Source organism: Rhinopithecus roxellana, chromosome 11 (genome assembly GCF_007565055.1).
Source record: "Rhinopithecus roxellana isolate Shanxi Qingling chromosome 11, ASM756505v1, whole genome shotgun sequence".
Taxonomy (NCBI): Eukaryota; Metazoa; Chordata; class Mammalia; order Primates; family Cercopithecidae; genus Rhinopithecus; species Rhinopithecus roxellana.
In genome coordinates this window covers 44,900,536-44,919,214 of record NC_044559.1, presented here as the reverse complement: position 1 = coordinate 44,919,214, position 18,679 = coordinate 44,900,536, and the positions used below count along the sequence as shown (strand labels likewise).

The 18,679-nt window shown below is 47.9% G+C and overlaps 1 protein-coding gene across 8 annotated transcripts in view; it reads left to right on the top strand.

Moving 5' to 3' along the window:
- Positions 1 to 18,679, top strand: part of CTBP2 (C-terminal binding protein 2) — a 239,158-nt gene that overhangs the window by 173,600 nt on the left and 46,879 nt on the right. The window contains exon 1 of one of the 8 annotated variants that reach the window (XM_030940085.1): positions 14,368 to 14,526. The exons of the other annotated variants lie outside the window; for them this stretch is intronic. Coding sequence (XP_030795945.1) covers positions 14,469 to 14,526 — 58 coding nt within the window. The 5' untranslated portion in view covers positions 14,368 to 14,468. Of the gene's footprint in view, positions 1 to 14,367; positions 14,527 to 18,679 lie in introns of those variants that run through there. 8 annotated transcript variants of the gene reach the window in all.

Here is an 18,679-nt window from a genome sequence, read left to right as displayed (position 1 = left end):
GGAGGGGCCTGGAGAGGACAGAGGGCCTTCCTTGCACTGCTGTGTTGGGGGATGCCAGGAGGGGCTGCAGCCTGATGTACAGGAACCTGGACTGCAAAAGACCTGTCACTGTGTCCTCTTGCTCTCTGGTGGGTAGTGAGGTTGCCATTCAAAGGATAGAGTGGCAGGTCATTTTCAGTGGGCTCCTCCTGCTCCCGTGTCCTCGGTGTTGACAATGCACTGGATCTTTCCTGGAGGTGAAGGAGCCCCGGCTTTCCAGAGGTGAACCCCCAGTCATACTCCAGAAAACCTAGGAGAGTGCTGCACTTGCCCTGAGGGGCATCCTTGGCTTCCGTGGCCCCGTGGATTCATGCTTGAATTATCTTGGAAGTTCTGTGGGTTTTTGTTTTCTCCTCTTCTTTCTTTCTTTTTTCTCTTCCAATAAGCCTTTTGTACTCCTAAAGTTCTGTATTTTGAAGAAATAAGTATACTTGGGGTCAGCGGTTACGTGCTGCGTGATGCGTATTCATGAACTTCATTCTGGGGGAAGATTTTGAGAATGGACCAGAGAGAATGCTTTGACAATCAGAGAAGTTTTTTTTTTTCAAAATTTCCCATGAACTTGGGAAGTGTGGAGATGCACGTGGCTGTCCCAAAGCCATATGAATGGAGTTGATCCGAATGCCTGCATCCAGCCTGAGATCCAGTGGGTGCTCGGTCTGGGCTCCCGTGGGAGTGTGTTAGGCCGGCCGCCAAGCAGGCATCGATGGTGCCTGTGATTGTGGACCCCAGATTCCTGCTGCAGCCCACACCACGATACACAAAGCCCAGACCGTGGTGTTCAAAGGCACGACCACCATCCGTTTGCTGCCAGACCCCAAGGGCGTTCTTGGTAGGTTCTTCCGTCCTCTGTGGGCCGTGTGGGGATCACCTTCCTTTGATTTCCCAACCCTGGCATGAGGCTGGTGGAATCTTCTGGGTGTTGTTAACACAGACAACACAAAGGCAGGACGGTCCAAACAGTGAAATCTCAGACATGGGACACAGAAAACAGCTTAAGGGAAATAAGGTTAGAACATTCTCTCTTGGGTCACTTCCCTTGCGAACACAGGTCTGAGCCTCTTGGGAGGCTGCTCCCTGCATGTTGTGGGGGTCAGCTCTGGGGCCTGCAGCCCCTCTGACCACTGCTGGGGGATGGCCACAGGCACACCTCAGGCCGTGCGTGTTGAGCTCTCTGGGGCGAGATTGGAGGGTGAAGGTTGCCTCTCCCCATAAAGCAGGCTTGAGTTGACTTGGTACTTTTTAATAAAGCCAGGGTTCTGGACAGATTGCTGCCCCTGCACCACACAGCCAGACTTCCTGCCAAGGTGGTCCTGAGCTAGCAGGTCTCAGCAGCATAGACCCCGATCGGCAGGTGTGAGCCTCCCATCTGTTGGCATGTGTTGGCGCGCTCGGGCTGCTGGAAGAAGGTTTCACAGACAGGCCAGGACAGAGATGTGTGTTCTCAGAGTTCTAGAAGCTGGAAGTGTGAGATCAAGGCATCCGCAGGGGTCTTCCTTCCAAGGACTGTGAGAGAAGGTCTGTCTTCTTAGCTTTTAGACGCCATCTTCACATCATCTTCCCCGTCTGTGTTCTGTGTGTCCAAATGTCCTCCTTTTTATGAGAGTGTGGATTAGAGTCCACTCTAATCACCTGTTTAATTTGATTGCTTTCTGTAATGACCTTATCTTCAAATAAGGTTCCATTCTGAGGTCCTAGGGCTTAGAACTTGACATAATTGGGGGTCCGTAATTGAACCTGTAACAGTCAGTGTGACTGTGGGCATTTAATTGAAAAGGTTTTTTTTTTTTTTTTTCTTTTTTGAGATGGAGTCTTGCTCTGTTGTCCAGGCTGGAGTGCAATGACACGATCCCAGCTTCTCAGCTCACTGCAACCTCCGTTCCCTGGGTTCAAGCAATTCTTCTGTCTCAGCTTCCCGAGTAGCTGGGATTATAGGCACCCGCTAATTTTTGTATTTTTAGTAGAGACAGGGTTTCACTGTGTTGGCCAGGCTGGTCTAGAACTCCTGACCTCAAGTGATCTGCCTGCCTCGGCCTCTCAAAGTGTTGGGATTACTGGCGTGAGCTACCATGCCCGGCCTGAAAAGGTATTTAATTGCTTTGGGGACTTAATGACATCAAGACCATAAATGTTCAGGCTTGGACGGCTAAGGCAGGAAGTACATGAGGAGTGGGCCTCCAGGGACCTGCCTTTGCCTAAGGGTCTTTGTGTACCATTTTCACATAGTGTCTGGGTGGGGACATAAACTTGGGATCCAGGTTGGACTTGTTTCCATTATTTGTCTGACTGGGGCTCTGACGTGCACAGTATCCCCCCCCATAAAATGTCTCAGAGCAGATTTTTAAATGGCCATTACTTGTCAAGAATTCTCCAATGGGATTTCATGTAAAATTAGGATCCCTGATGGTTAGCATGCGGTGAGCTGTAATTCTCCCCACGGGTGATTGTATTCATGGGCGCCATCTACCTTCCTCATCCAAATGTCTCCCTCTCTAGAGGATTTCAGTGCAGGAGGCCTGTGAGGACCCCAGCTCCTTATGACAAGACTGCAGTTCTCTAGAAGATTCTCATCAGGAGCCTTGCCTACTCCTTCCCAGCAACCTCGTTCCACTAACTTGTATTTTAGCTATAGCCTGGAACATTCTGAGCTATGGTGAATATTAAAATGAGGTGGTGTACCCATCAGAGGCCTGGAGACCGGGACTGGAAGCCACTATGAAACAGGTGAAATGATTGAAGAGACAGCTGAACCCCAGCAATGCCCCACAACAGAAAAACAGAAGATCTCTTCTGAGCCCCACCCCCACCACTTTCTTCTCCCGGCATTTGATAGACAAAGATGAATTTGTGTAACACAGGAGTGTCCCACCCTCCTCCTCCCCATCAGACTCTGCGAGGCGCCGCTCTCCCTTTGGGTGCAGTCATGGATACCAAACAAAGCTTTCTTCCCTCTGGGTTTCCGTTACACAACCGTCCCTCCACGTGAAAACCGTGTTAGCAAAATGAGGAGCTGCAAGCTATTTTATTTCATGTGTTAAATAGCTGTGTATAAGATTAAAAATTTCTCTTTATGACTCAGGTTGAAAAGATAAGGTCTGGGAAGTGGTGCCTTTGAATCTAGAGACTTTCTGGAGTTAGGGACGTCGGATTTACCTATCATTTCCACGGCCTCTCGCAGGAGACAGGGTACTGGTGCCCCCATGATGCTGCAGAGCGGCTTCTGGTGATAGAGACGCACTATGGAATGGGAATATCTGCAAGGACCCAGCCATAGAGTATCTGCCCTCATAAAGCAAACATATGCCTCTACTCCTGAGGTCTGAGTTGGCTCTCCTGGGTGCCGACCTTTGCATGAGTGACACCTTCCTTGAAATGAAGGATGAGCCACCCCAGGCGCCTAGAACACTTTTATCCCACTACATGCCCAATCTCCTGGTGTCCCAGAGGGTTGGGCCCTCAGGCGTGGGGTTTTGGGAGCTGAGCTGTGCATTGGGGCGGTGGCCACACTGGCCTGGTCACGTCAGGCTGGGCAGAAGAGTTGGAGCGGGTGGCTCAAGAGCCTTGATTTGGTTTGACTCTGTCACCCGACTGGCATGGAACTTGGCAGGCTGGGTCCCCACTCCTTCAACAGGTCGGCCCCTTTGGAGGGAGCTGTTGCCTGCTTGTTTTTGAGATAATCTCTCCAGACACTTGGCAGCCCCGCCAGTGTTGGCTTTGATAGCTTATCTCTGCCTGTCCAGCTCGAACTCCCCTTTCCCACCATCTTCGACCATGCCTGCGGGTCTCCACCTCTCCCTGGCCGCCAGGGAGCCCTCATTCCTTGCTGAAGGTTCCATACTGAAGTGGGTTGTATAGACGAACCTCTTCCAGGAAAGTGAAAGCAAGTCCCACTAAATGTGATTTGGAGCAAGCTTATGAGGTATTTGTGACGTCAGAACCATGAAGAGAAGGTAGAGAGGCACATCCTGGAGGCTGCCTGGGGGAGGTGGCACTGGAGCTCAGGTGGGGACTCCTCAGGATTTGTATGTCTATGCAAAGGCATCCTCTGCCAAGTCAGGCCAAGCATGTGCTGTATCACCCAGTGGCGTGCTGCTGCTGTGGCAGCTGTGGCGACTTTGAAATGATGGTAAGAAAGTGTTCTGTGACGGTGGGGACTGAATTAGGCACATGTGTCTCCTGTACTGGGGCATTAGTGGGCCAGCTCCTCCTATTCTTCTCCAACCAGAAACTGTCAGGTGCCCTCCCTGTGTGGAGAAGAGGTGGCCAGCATCTTAGAACTTGGTGAATGGTGTGTGTGTGTGTGTGTGTGTGTGTGTGTGTGTGTGTGTGTGACCAGGCGGGCAAATTGAAGCCAGAGAGCACATTAATGTGCGTTCTGGCCAGAATCAATTCCTGGGGAAGATTGGAAAAATCCCCCGTTCCCCACTTTCCTTTCTAAATCAGTGTCTACCAGGAAAAAAGTTATATATCTATTTGTCTCACAGCAAACTGATCCTGGTGTTGTGTCAAATTGAGCAGTCACCTATTGATCAGGTGTGCATAGTGCCCCAGAAGCTCTCCTTTGTAATGGGATGCCTAACGGGCATGTGTGGAGCAGCCCAGCCCAGCTGGGCCCTCCCCAGCGCCTTCCTCTGTGTGTGTGTGTTCCGCCTCTACCAAGTTGTTTCCAGTTTTCAACACTGACTGGTTGATATCACCGGGCATAATGGAAAAATCATTTGTCAGGGTGGCCCCTGGCTCCCTTGGGTCGGGGACCCCACGCCCTGGGCAGGGAGCCTCCCTGCTTCTTGGCCTGTACCTCAAGTCACTCAGCTGTGAAAGTGGGACCCCCAGCTAGCATCTCGGGAGATAGACAACAGGTAGGGGCCGGCGCTGCATTCCCTTTCCCTGGCATATCATCCTCCTGGAAACGAAGCATCTGCTGCTGGAACAGTGAAACCTTCTGCCTCTTTCACATCCAGAATTTTCGGGGAAATGTAGCGTCTCATCCATGGGACCAGGCCTTCCCTTCTAGGAGTAGCCGATCTTATTTTCTCCAGGTGCTTGTAGAGCCCAAGTTGGGATAGAAATGAGGATGGTGACTCATGGCCAAGAAGCCTCTGGAAGGCCATGCAGGGTGTGCAGTGCCCTCTGCCGGCCAAAGGGCCCCATCGCTGGACACCAGGCCTCCCTTGGGCTGGGCCAGCTCCCAGGACGGGCTGCAACAGGAACAGGTCAGCCCACGAGGGTGGTTTCCATTGGTTTTGAGAGCAAGCAGAGACTGCAGAGAGCATGTCCTTATACGAGCATTCTGGACCCTACAGTGTCAGGAGATGAGTGGGCTGGGATCTCAGAAGGCCCCTAAGGACAGTAGAGTCCCCACAAAATCAGTCGAGGATTCCAGGCCTCTCTGAGGCAAAATCCAAAGGCAAACATCTTAAAAATCTAACCTGAAGACTTTTTTTATAAATTCATATCTCATCATTGCAATTTGTTTGATAAGTAGCTATTTCCTATAATTGCCTTTATTCGATATTTAAATACAAGGGCAATTCATGTGTTAAGTATAAGCTAAATAATTAAAAGTTACCTTAAGAGGATTAAATCTTCCCCCATTTCATATACTAAGACAGCAATGTTTAACAGTATTTCATTAACAATTTATTATATACTCTGATACATATAACACAGTGTTCTATAATATAATTACAATTGACAGTTGAATACATAGTCTAATAAACTGTATTAGGTTTTGCATAGGTTTAGCATATAACCTCCAGATATTTCTCTCCAAGAAGTGTAGCCTGGTGGTTCTTTTGCAAGTCCTCACATTCAAAGAACCTTTAGTGGTCATCAGTCCCCATGGCTTTTACACCATGCTGGACACAACAGATGCATTGTGTGTGCCCAGTTGTATCACAGGCTGCAGATTTTGCCCTGGCGATTATAGGGGCACAGGAGTACCCACCCGAATGGCCTTACTTACCATGGCCCAGTGCCCTCCTGCAGGCATGACATGAGAACCTTCCAACGTTCTGGATACGTTCTCTGCATGACTTTCAGATATAAACATTCTGGAATCATTTCTTGCACACCGTATGTGACAAAAGATGCATTTTCTGATGGAGCCACTTCTGTCTGCATAGAGTTTGAGATCACTAATTTTTTTCTCTGTTCAACCAGACTTCTCAGCTATAGATCAAAATGTTCATGCCAGAGTAGGAAAGAGAAAACTGGAAAAGGAAAAATTAATTTGCATTCCTGATTCCTCATGTCTAAACAGACAGGAATAGAGGTGTCGTTTAGTTTGTTTGCTTATTTCCTTTTATCCCTTTTTTTGCTTAGCCTTTATTATTAAATAACACTATTAAAACGAATATACTGTTTATTTTTAAGGCATATTTGGAGACAGACAAGTGCTTTTTAAAATGTGTGAAAATCCTAAACACAGGAACTGCTCATTTCTTTAGCAAGAAAGACCAACACTTAATTTCCATTATGACACAAATCAAACAACCAATTAGGAAATCATGAATTCTTTCTGCTCAAATCTTCTGTTCTTGATTATAGCTTTAGCAAGTGAAAATATTTAGAATTCTGGAGTCTTGCATTTAACATCAGGAAATGTATTTTCGTGTGCTCACAACCCTTAACCAAAGCAGGAAGATTTGCTCAGCTTCTTGGCCAAAGGAAAGCCTGGGTTTTAGATTTGCTCACCTCCTTCTGTGTGGCAGCCAGAGCCTCATAGTGTGCCGTCTTCCTAGCACTGGCTCCGTGTGCTCAGAGACTTGCAGTGTACGTTTCTTTGAGATTTCTTACCCTGTGCAGCTTACAGGGGCTTCACTTTGAATTTTTTGGTCATTCCAAAGCCCCTAAGAATTTTTGGTGGGAGTTAGATGGACAGAACAGAATCACAGATCCACATCCTTAACCTCATATCCAAAAAAAAATTTTTTTTTTTTTTTTTGAGATAAGAGTATCACTCTGTAACTCAGACTAGAGTGCAGTGGTGGGATCTCAGCTGACTGCAACCTCCACTTCCTGGGTTCAAGCGATTCTCGTGCCTCAGCCTCCCCAGTAGCTGGGATTACAGGCGTTGTACCACCATGCCCGGCTAATTTTTTGTATTTTTAGTAGACAGGGTTTCACCATGTTGGCCAGGCTGGTCTCAAACTTCTGACCTTATGTGATCTGCCCTGCTTGCCCTGTCAGTGTGCTGGGATTACAGGCATGAGCCCACCACGCCTGGCCCTCATATCCAAATTCTAAAATACTCTGATAGCTGCAGAATTTGACCTGCCCTAATTGTTGAGTCTATTTTTTATATTCTTTCTTAATCCAGTTGAGTCAGTATGATTATCTGTTCTGGCACAGATATTTAGATGGCTGATTTGGGAGTACACCGTAATAGATTATGGGAGGCCACGTATTTTTTTTTTTTAAACCCAAGCACTTGTGAATTCTGTAGCATACCTAGCCTCTTGGGGTGTCGGAAGTGGGTTGTAGCCCTGTGTTGGCCACAGCTGGGTTTGTCTGCCATTGCATCAGCCCTAGGGAATTAGAGGGTAGGGCCCTTGGAACTGATGGAGGGCATGTGACCAGGGTGTTTGGTGACAATGTCACGCTGGGGTTGGGCTGCTGGGTGCTCCCTGGGGAAATACGAGCTCCCCAGTCTTTCTTTGATGGTGGAACCAGAGTGAAGCTTCAATGTGTATATTAGAAAGGGTCATGGCTGGGCGTGATGGCTCATGCCTGTAATCCCAGAACTTTGGGAGGCCAAGGGGGATGGATCACCTGAGGTCAAGAGTTTTGAGACCAGCCTGGCCAACGTGGTGAAACCCTGTATCTACTAAAAATGCAAAAATGTGCTGGGCTTGGTGGTGTGTGCCTGTCATGCCAGCTACTTGGGAGGCTACAGCAGGAGAATCACTTGAACCCGGGAAGTGGAGGTTGCAGTGAGCCGAGATTTCCTGGACAACAAAGCAAGTATCTATCTCCAAAAAAAAAAAAAAAAAAAAAAAAAAAGAAAGGGTCCTGCTAGTTACCTTTAGGACATGGAGTATGGGGGCTCTTGGAAAGGCAGATTTTCCTGTATACCATTGTATTGGTAGTATACTGGAAGTCAGACACCCTCTTAATACCCAAAAACATAAAACTAAATTTGCAAAAATTAATAATCAGGAAGCAATAGTCACTTTTGGCCATCATCTTAGTTTGGGCTGCTGTAAGAAAAATACCATCAACTGAGTGACTTTATTTCTCACAGCTGTGGAGCCTGGGAAGTGAAAAAACCAACGATCTGGCAGATCCAGGATCTGGGAGGGCCTACTTGCTGGCTTGTAGACTTCCTGGCTGTGTCCTCACGTGGAGCAGCGAGATCGTCTATTGCGTACTACGGACTGGGTGCTAATCCTGTTTCTGAGGGCAAAGCTTTGCGAATCACCTTCAGAGGCCCAGCACCCGAATACATCACTGTGAGAATTAGGGTTTGAACATCCATGAATTCAGCATTCAACACGGAAGAATTGTAGGGTACACAAGCATTTGGTCCATAGCAGTCGTTCTGAAAATTGGCTCCATTAAACTCATGTCCTACCCTGATTTTCTCAAAAAGCTTCATTTCCTTCCTTAAAGTAGTTTTAGTAATTTTGTTACTAACTATGGTGTTACGGTTGCCGTTTAATCAAAGGCTGGGCCAGTGCTTTTTGACCCACTGATCTGATCCCTGACTCCTTTAGGACATTTATTTTGTTATATCTGGTTTTGCCATTGTTTTAAGTTTGAGACAGGCTCGCTAGGTTGCCCAGGCTGGAGTGCAGTAGCTTTATTCACAGGTGGAATCCTGGCACACCACAGCCTCGAGACTACTGCCTGTCTCAGCCTTCTGAGGAGGGAGACTACAGGCACACGCCACCGTGCCCTGCTTATGTCTGGTTTTTTAGTAGTTTTTTCCAAGTGCAGTTTACAAAATAAAATGCTTATCACCTGTTCAGAAGATTCTGCCCAGCTCTCTTCCTAAGAAAGGCATCTGTTGTACAAGTTTGGCTTCTGAAGCTTATGGAATGTGCTCTTGTGAGGTGGCCTGGGCACCTGTCGCTCTATTACTCCGGATGAAAAGTCAGAGTGTTTTCTGGGCAGGTATCATTGGTGGGCTGGCATTCTCAAGGCACTGTTAACTGGCACCAAATCTGCAGATGTGCCAACGGCACCGCCTGGGCAGGATCCTCGGCTATGTGTGCAAGTGCTGGGTGTCGCTGCCGCCTAGACTATTGCTACCTCCTCATCTTGGCACAGCGGTCACACAGGCTCCTAGATGAGCCTGCGGGTGCACTGAGAGGCGCTGTAGGCTTCGGTGAAGGAAGCTTTTCAGGAGTGAGTCCTGTCTTTTGGGATCCCAGGCTCAGAAGGGTGGTGGACCTTGTGCATCGGTGCGGCTGTCTGGGTTGCTGGGGTCTTTTCTTCCTGCCTCAACCTCTCAAACATGAAATCTACACCCCACTCATGCTTAACAATGCAGTCTGAGTTCTCCGGAGACACATTCAGAGAACTTTGCCAGAACTTGCTTAATTACGATGATATTAATTTGTGAGCATATTGTGAAACTCGGTCTGCCTTTATTAACAGAATGTTTAAGTAGATTTCCTTGAAAGAATTGAAAGCCATCATCATGTTTAACTGGATTTGAAAGAAATTTCATTTTGAAAAAGGCACTGTCAGAGGCATGCCTTCTATAAATCCCTTCGGCTGCCTATTGTTGATGAAGACTAGGAAGTGGAGTCAAGAAATCGAGAAGGTCGGCCGGATGCGGTGGCTCACACCTATAATCCCAGCACTTTGGGAGGCTGAGGGGGGCAGATCACAAGGTCAGGAGATCGAGACCATCCTGGCTAATACGGTGAAACCCCGTCTCTACTAAAAATACAAAAAATTAGCCGGGCGTGGTGGCGGGCACCTGTAGTTCCAGCTGCTCGGGAGGCTGAGGCAGGAGAATGGCGTGAACCCGGGAGGCGGAGCTTGCAGTGAGCTGAGATCACGCCACTGCACTCCAGCCTGGGCTACAGAGCAGACTCTGTCTCAAAAAAAAAAGAAAAAAGAAAAAGAAATCGAGAGGGTCTATAAAACTGAGTTGATGGGCTGGGTTTTTGTGCTGTGTAACCTAAGGGCGCTTGGTAGAGAACCTCATGATGGTGGCGAAGGAGCTGGTGATGGTCATTGAGTAAAATTAACCTGCCCAGATTTTAGAAATCCTGCCCTTTCCCCTGTCCTTGATTCTGAATGTGTTGGAGTTTGATAGCCAAGCAAGGGGTTGTAAAATGTGCCGTTTTTCCTTTTTGTTCTCTAATTTCTTAAAAATCTGACATTCTCTGTGATACCTCCACGGAACACATCTTCCATACGTGTCCCCTCTGGAAACAACCAAGTATCTCCAAGTGGCTTTCGTTTCCAACCCTTGTTCATCTTCAGAAAGGAGCTGAATTTCCTGACCCCAAATATTTCAGCCCTGGATCATAGCCCTCACTTCAAGCAAATAAAATTTGAGGTCCACGTGTCGGATCTTTGGTTGGGGTTTGACCTGTGACTCCCCAAAACTTTCCTTTTGAGGGGAGGCAGTATTTCTTCTTGTGAGGTTTGGCTTCAGGGCACTCTTTTTCCTTTTGAAAAGATACAGCTTTCCTGTGGACCGGGAATTTCACTGAGGTTTACCTCCCAGCCTCAGCCAGAAGGGAGTGAGTATTCCCTGCGGGGTTAGGGTGCAACGGGGTGTCAGAGGAAAGGCAGGAGCAGCTCGCAGAGGCCTGTGGGCCCCTACCAAGTGCTTTTGTGCACATTCTCACTGGTTGGTCCTCACTGCCACTTTGGGACATCACAGTGACATCCCATTCTACAAACAAGGAGCCTGAGTCTCCAGAACAGCTCATCCAAGCTCATTCCACAAGTAGGGTCTAGAACTCCCCACCCACAATTCCGCCACTAACATGGTTGAGGAGCAATTTCAGCAGAAGTGGAATAGTGAAACACATTCCCCCTACTTTTCTTCCTTCCTTATTTGTGCCCATATTGTTTGGTGTTTTTTTGGGGGGGCGGGGGATTGATTTATGAGTGAAAACTGGTTTTAAAATAAAGGCAGAGGCTGGTTTTCGTAGCAGGCATCACCAAGAGAGCTGTGATGATGTCAGGGAGCCCAGAGCCAGTGTGGATCGGGGGTGCTGGCTTGTTTGGCATGGAGACCAGCTGGAGTCCGCTGTGTGCAGCTCAGCTCTAAGGAGGGCCTGTGGCTGTCATTGGAAGATGGTGATGGTAATTAAGTCCTCGTAAATAGCTTGCTCCTTGGGAGGGCTAAGGAGAAAAATGTCACATTTCATACATTCTTGTTGCAAAAGAAATATCGGGGGAGGGGATTCAGGCTACACAAATCAGTGGTCACCGCCTAGACCAGACCCAGAGGCTGGTGGCCTTGGGAGCCAAGATGGCCAGCCCTAAACATGGGTCGGTGCCACTGGCCGGGATGTGCAAAAAGGAACCCACAGAAGGGCCAGACAGAGGGTGACCCCCCTTCCCCCATCCCCCAAAAAAGCCAGACGTGGGAGTCAGCCTCTTTTTTTTTTTTTAATAGTAGAATGTTGGCGTTTGTGGAAGCTGATGGCTGATCTTTCCTTTGATTGCATGATTGAAACTCTACTTATCAATTTTTCAGGAAGCCATCTAATTATACAAATTAAAATTCAAAGGAAAGCAAAAAGAATGATTACGCCTCACTTGGGGATTGGGGGAGGAGGGTGTGAAACCCGCCTTGCCTCAGATTATAATGCTGTCATTTTTCATCTCCGAGGTCTTCACAAAAATTAACTAATTAAATCTTTTCCCCCTTGGATGATGCAGCTGACGTGGAATTCTGTTTTTACAGTAGAGTTGAGGGGGAGCCAGACTGCAGTTTGGCCATCAGAGCTTGGGCCTGAGCAAATGACAATTGCTGGCCCGAGCCTCCCTGGTCAGCCTCACCTGGAGTCACTTGTGGGTGGGGGGCATGGACAGAAGCTCAGATTGATAGGTTTGGCCCCTCGCCCCACCTCCAGTAACTCTCAAGTTGGCTACAGTTAGGGACTCTTTTTGTGTGGTTGCCTTTCAGAAAGGCCAGCACTGGCCAGGTGCAGTGGCTCACACCTGTAATCCCAGCACTTTGGGAGGCTGAGGGGGTGGATCACTTGAGTTCAGAAGTTCGAGACCAGCCCAGGCAACATGGTGAAACCCCATCTCTTCAAAAAATACAAAAATTAGCCAGGCATGTTGGCACATGCCTGTAGTACCAGCTATTGAGGAGACTGAGGTGGGAGGATTGCTTGAGCCTGGGAGGTTGAGGCTGCAGTGAGCCATGAGCTTGTCCCTGCACTCCAGCCTGAGTGAAGAGCAGACCCTGTCTCACCAAAAATAAAAAAGCCAACACTAGCAAGACCAGTTTTTAAAATACATCCATATGGATCTGCTCAAGGGTAACCCCACACATTCTAGGACAAGCTTCATCTCCTGACGGATCAGATATGGTCATTCCCCGTTTTGGGGGAACTTCCCAATCGTTGAAGGGGTTTGGTATCTCAGGGATGTTACATTAATTATTTATGTGATGGGAAATTGTGCTTTTTCCTAGCTCTTTTATTAAAACTCACGTAATTCTCGCCATAAATCTTCCGGATGCCTTTTCAGCCTCGTTGCTGGGGAAATTAGCCATTCACTTACAGAAACCTGGTAGACCTGAGTCCGACCTTTTGATAAAGTAACTCTTGATGTTTTGCATAACTGATGGCCGTACATCATCATCCTCATTTCTACCCCTTGGGCCTCACGTTTGTCTTCCATCTCTCCTCTTTCTTTTCATTGAGAACCCCTTTTTCTGTGTGTGTGTGTGTGTGGTTGTGGTGATGTTCTTAAAATAAGACTGATTTAATTGTGTTCCTTGGGGGAGAAAGCACAGAAGACAATAGAGTGGGGCCTTAAATGTTGTGCTTCCCAACTGAGATTCTTCAAGCCTTTTTTTTTTTTTTTTTTTTTTTTTTGCCCAAGACAGAGTCTTGCTCTGTCATCAGGTTGGAATACAGTGCTATGACCTCGGCTCACTGCAACCTCCACCTTCCAGATTCAAATGATTCTTTTGCCTCAGCCTCCTGAGTAGCTGGGATTACAGGTGCCTGCCACCATACCAGCTAATTTTTGTACTTTTAGTAGAGACAGGATTTTATCATGTTGGCCAGGCTGGTCTCGAACTCCTGACCTCACGTGATCCGCCCGCCTCGGCCTCACAAACTGCTGGGCTTATAGGCATGAGCCACTGGCCAAGATTCACCAAGCCTTCTTTAATCAATGTAAAGAATGCAGTTCCAGAGCAGTGACTCAAAAGCTGGGATATTGGGGACAGCAGTTAATGATCTGGACCTCACCTGGCACATTGGTGACAGTCAGAGGCTCCCAAAGTGCTCAGACCCTAACCCTTCCAGAAGGAGGATGGGCAGCAGCTCCTCTTCCCCAGGCCTCAGTCAGGTCTCCCTCTAAGGAATCTCACATACCCCAAACTACGTGGGAAGCCTTTTCTTGCCTCCTCCGTCTGCCTCACCTCTGTCTGAAACTTCATGGGGATGCTTACACTCTCTCGATAAGAAATACTTCAGCCCATATAGCTGGGACCCAGTGTCACGGCCAGCAGCCTGGGACCCTGCCCTTGCTGGTGCTGACTGCAGTCCCCTCCAGCTGCAAGGAAGGTTCAGGAAGATGGCACCGGACGAACGTTGGTTAGGAGCTGCTGGGGCTTCCCACCCGCGTTCTCACGTGATAGGGTCAGGGTTTTGTGTTGTGCTGAGCTGTGGCTTTGACCCCTGTCCCCTGCACTGCTGTTTTGGAAAGCACTGTTGTACTCACCTGGCAGAAGGCCTTGGCAGAGCCCCTCAAGTTGCCACAGTGGGTGTCTGCATCTCAGTGCGAGTGCGTCCGGGGCAGGTCCAACTGGCTGTCACTTGGTCTATGCCACTGGAACACAATTTATTATACTTCAAATTGGTCAGTAAATTGGCATTTATAGCCCTAAAGTTAAAAGCAAGAGGTCTGTTGGAATTTGCTGCTTCCAGAAATAACTGACGATTGTCTTGTGGGCATTCACTTGCTTTCTATCATGAGATAAGAAGCAGGAGGCGGCTGAAATGCACTTGGGACAACCTCCATTCCCAGTGTTTTGGGAAGAGAGCAAGTCCCATGAGTCCGGATGGCAGGTTCCCTTATAGAAAGTAGCAGTTACGTCCCCAATGAGCTGTTGTCCTGTGCCCGGAGGGTCTCCAGAGAGTAAGGATTCTTTTCTCCTTGTTTCAGGGTTCATAGTGGCGTCATGCACGCAGACTCCTGCGAGTTCCCTTAAGTTCTTAGAGGACTGCTTTGCCTTTTGATCTGAGAGTTGCAAAGTTCCATAAAGAATGGCCCTTGTGGATAAGCACAAAGTCAAGAGACAGCGATTGGACAGAATTTGTGAAGGTAAGAGCGTGTTTGGCGGTTTTTACCAAACATACCTAGTCCCTCACTCAAACCTTGCTGGCTGCTCGCTTGAGTTGGCTGTGCCACTCCCCAGGCCAGAGTCCCTCCTGCGATTCCAACACTGCACACCATCGGCACCCCCTGCTGGGTGCCCTTGGCCATGGGCCTGGCCTTGGCTTAGGACAGGGCCTGGCTTCTGGACCGGGGTTGGGGACTAGGAGGACAGTTTCAGGGCTGGTGGCCCTGAGGTCCATGTCTTCTGTGTATTGCGCATATGAAAGATGATGTTGATTAGGACCATTTTTTTCACTTCCTGAAATCTCAGGACTTGACCTGTTTTCGATGAAGGTATTTCCGATGCTGAATTCCCTGATGTTACGAGATTCCTGAAGAGCCCAGCATTGCCCCTCGTGGTGTGTTCATGTCCCTGGTATCTTTGGAAATGTCTGGAAGTGTTCTCTTCGTGAAAGGAAAAATAAACATAATTAAAATCTAATGGAAACCTGGGGACAAAACTCTGAAGTGTTGATTAAGCATTGTACTCTCCCAGATAGCGGGTGGTAAGGAACCACCATGTGGATTTCGGTTTGGGGGTGAGTGCACCTGCCAGATGGGGGGTCAGTGCTACAAGGCTGCTCTTTGCTCAGGGTGGTTGCTGGTACTGCCCTACAGGGTGGCTTTCGGAGGGAAGTGATGGTGGCTCTGCAACCCCCTCTGCACCCCTTCACACACACGCAGTAGCTGATGCACCAGTTTGCAGACGCGAATATGCAACCCACAGGCCTTCCCCTGCAGCTGCCCCATATGGAATTATCCGTCCTATAAGTAGATGTGGCTCAAGCCACACGGGGTGGGGACATCGTAGACATTCTGCTGAGTGACTCCATGGCCCCACAGAACTCTGCGCTGCAAGATCACAAAAGCACTGAAATTCCAGGGGTTCAGTATAAGGAGTTTGGCGTTAAAGGGGTTTTTTAAAGTAAACATTTGCGAATTATAAAAACCTACAGAGAGGTTGGTAGGATAGTACAGTGAACACCAATATGCCATTCAGTTTTCCAGATTTCTTTGAGGGGAGATAGAAATAGAGATATATGTATAAATAGACACATGTGTGAGTAGGTGATGGATTTTCTTCTAGAACCATCTGAAAAAATACAGGGGCAGCACTTTACTCTGGAGTACCTATGGCATGGCACCTTTTATCCAATTTCCTACATGCTCCCAATACCGGAATGAACCCCAGGAATCTAACTTCAGGACAGTATTGTCTAGTATAGGCTGTATATCCACATTCCCCCCACGTCTCTGCCTGTGCAATAGGTAAGGGTCATGCTCTGTATTTAGTTGTTACATCTCTCTAGTCTCCTTAGTCTAAAATTATCCCCTGGGCTTTTTGACTTTCAGAGATATTGGACTTACTGAAGAGCCCAGGCCCTATTGATTTGTAGGCTGTTCCACATGTGGGTTCTCCAGATTGTATGGGGAGTTGTAAAATTTACTCTTGACTTCCAGTGTAAAGGTGCTTGATTGAGGTTACTGAGTACTTGCTTCTGGAACGTGCTTATGATTCAGCTTTCCAAGGTTAGCAGCAGGAATGCCTCTGGGGCTGATTCCACCCCCTTCACCCGGGATTCTCCGGGGGTGTTGCATCAGAAGCTAGAATGGGATTGAAAAGCCAGCCGCGTTTCCTCTCTGTGTTTCCATGGCTATGTAAACCTGACTTGGGCAAAAGCATTGTCTGCTTGCAGACCCTCTGTCCCATCCAGACAGGTGCTGAAGGATGGTTCACCAACCTTCCCACCCTCTTCATGTGTAATAGGAAATTTTCAGCCCATTTTTTGTAACAGAAGTTTGCGTTACCTTGCACATGTGTAGTGTTCCAGATGCATTTGCAGTTACATTGTTTCAGTTTCTCAGTGACCACTATCAACGCAGACAGGCCAAAATGCAGTTACTCCAATGTGGGTCGCCATCTATTTGTCAGCTCCCTGGGCATCTCATTAAGCACTTACAGTTGGTCCCGGGTGCTTGGTTGGTGCTCCTCCTGTGTATAAGCTGACTTAGTCCTTGTGGCAGCTGTTATGGGTCAGGACAGGTGCACCCATCTCACAGGTGCTGCCAGAGAGGTGCTGAGCAGTGGGCAGTTTGCACCCAGGAACCCGGGCAGTCTGTTGTTCTCTGGCCTTCTCTCATATCAGCTCCTTGGATTCAGCTCTTTCTTCCACCTGAAGGCCTTGAACATCTAACACACACACACACACACACACACACACACACACACTCCTAGCTTTGAATTCTCACCATGTCTCTATTGTGTCAACTACTTGTAGAATGTTCTGTATTGATAGGCAGAGAGCCTGTCAGACTGTTTCTTCTTCCTCCCACTGCCTACACTCGAGGACACAAGGACTTCCTGTGTCCCTTAGGTTTGTTTCCTTTCTGGAATCAGGCAGGCCTCTCCAGGATCCCATTGCAGGCACTCCGGTGGAATCTGAGCATCACCCCTGCACAGATACTTCTACAACCTTTCCCTGCTTTCTAAGGCCTGTCCGGCCCCTTCCTCCTTGAAACATTCAAAGCAAGAAAAAGTGGCATGGAGTTTGATCACTCTGTGTGCCCGGAATCGGCCGTGGGGATTCACCCCACCATGCTGTGTCTCTACTCTGAGAACAGGACACAGACAGTCTTTGGGACTCCAGCCAGATGAGCTGGAATAATGGCCTTTCTAGCTGACGTAAAAGCCAGATTTTAATTTTTTTAATGTAACTCTTTGAGTTTGATATTTATAATTTGTTTCTTTGTTTTTTTTTTCTGATGCCTACTATCAAACAATCCTATAATACCATAATTATTACGAAGGAGCCTCCTCGTAACATAGGCTGATCAGAACAAGATTGTGGTCTCCTCATTCTCAAGTGTAATTGAGGTTTTCCTATCTGCTTAGTTTGCTGACCTCATTGACATTGTGAACTGCACCAGCTGGAGGGTTTTAGTACCTACCTTATTGTATTATGCCAGAACTGATTTGGTTTGCCCCAAACATTTATTGGTTGGAAATGAGGGCTAGCTAACAATCACTCAGCATTGCAAAGGGAACCCAGAAGAGCATCTTGCAGAGCCCTGGGTTTGTAGAACTTAATAAACTACAATGGCTGTTGTTGATGGTGACTTTTTGTTAGAGTTTCTTCTTGTGGGTTATGACAGAATCAGTCCGTAAACGCTGCTCCCCTTTCCTGTTGGTATTGCGATCGCAACTTGAAAAAAGTACGTGTTTCATTTTACTGCATTTTGTTCGAATGTGTTAGAGACGTGGAAAATGGTTCCGAGGACGCTATCAGCCGAGTGGTGATGAGTCCCCTTGTAACATGACTCAGGGAGGGTGCTTCTCCATTTTCTCTGCAAAAATAAAAGGGACCTCTTCTTAAATAAACAAACTCATGAAACATTCCTCACCTCTGGAATGTTCTCACAACCACAGAGAATAAAAGGAATGAGGGCGATGAGCTGGTCGGATGGATGTGAGGAAGAAGGAGACAAGCTGGTTTCTGTGAAACACATAGATAGTTAGAAATTCTGGGAATCTCATTCTGCGCCATCTTCGTCGGACAGGAGAACGAGAAGTCTGAGAAGAGGCTGCCAGGGATGAGGTGGAAGGAGCTTCCTCAGTGGTTTCTTCTGTGTCGTGGGCTCCTCTGCTCTTCTCAGTGGGTTGAACTTGCCATTGTGGAAGCACATCTCAGTGGGACGTGCCCCCAAGAAAGGTCATTCGTGTGTATAAGGAACAAAGACAGGCGCCTCCAGGTCACCAAGGTTCCCCGAGTGGTCTCGAAGTCCAGAGGGAGGCCCTTTCCTTCTTCCGGCAGCCTCCTTGCCTGGCAAACGCCCATCAGAACCTCCAGGCTGAGAGAGTGACTTTCTCTTTCCCCGAGGAAAGAGCAAAATCCACAGAGTATTGACAGATGGTTTTGTTTGGTATTTGAGAGTTTATTTGTTTTTCTTCTGGGTAGCTGTTTTGTTTTCACCTATCTTTGTAAAAATGCGTTATAAAATCAGGACTTGTTTTTGTTTGTTTTTTAAAGCACTTTGAGCACTTTGTAAAGAAATAAGAGTTGAAGCCTGCCTGTAGGTAGTCCACAAACAGTTCTAATAA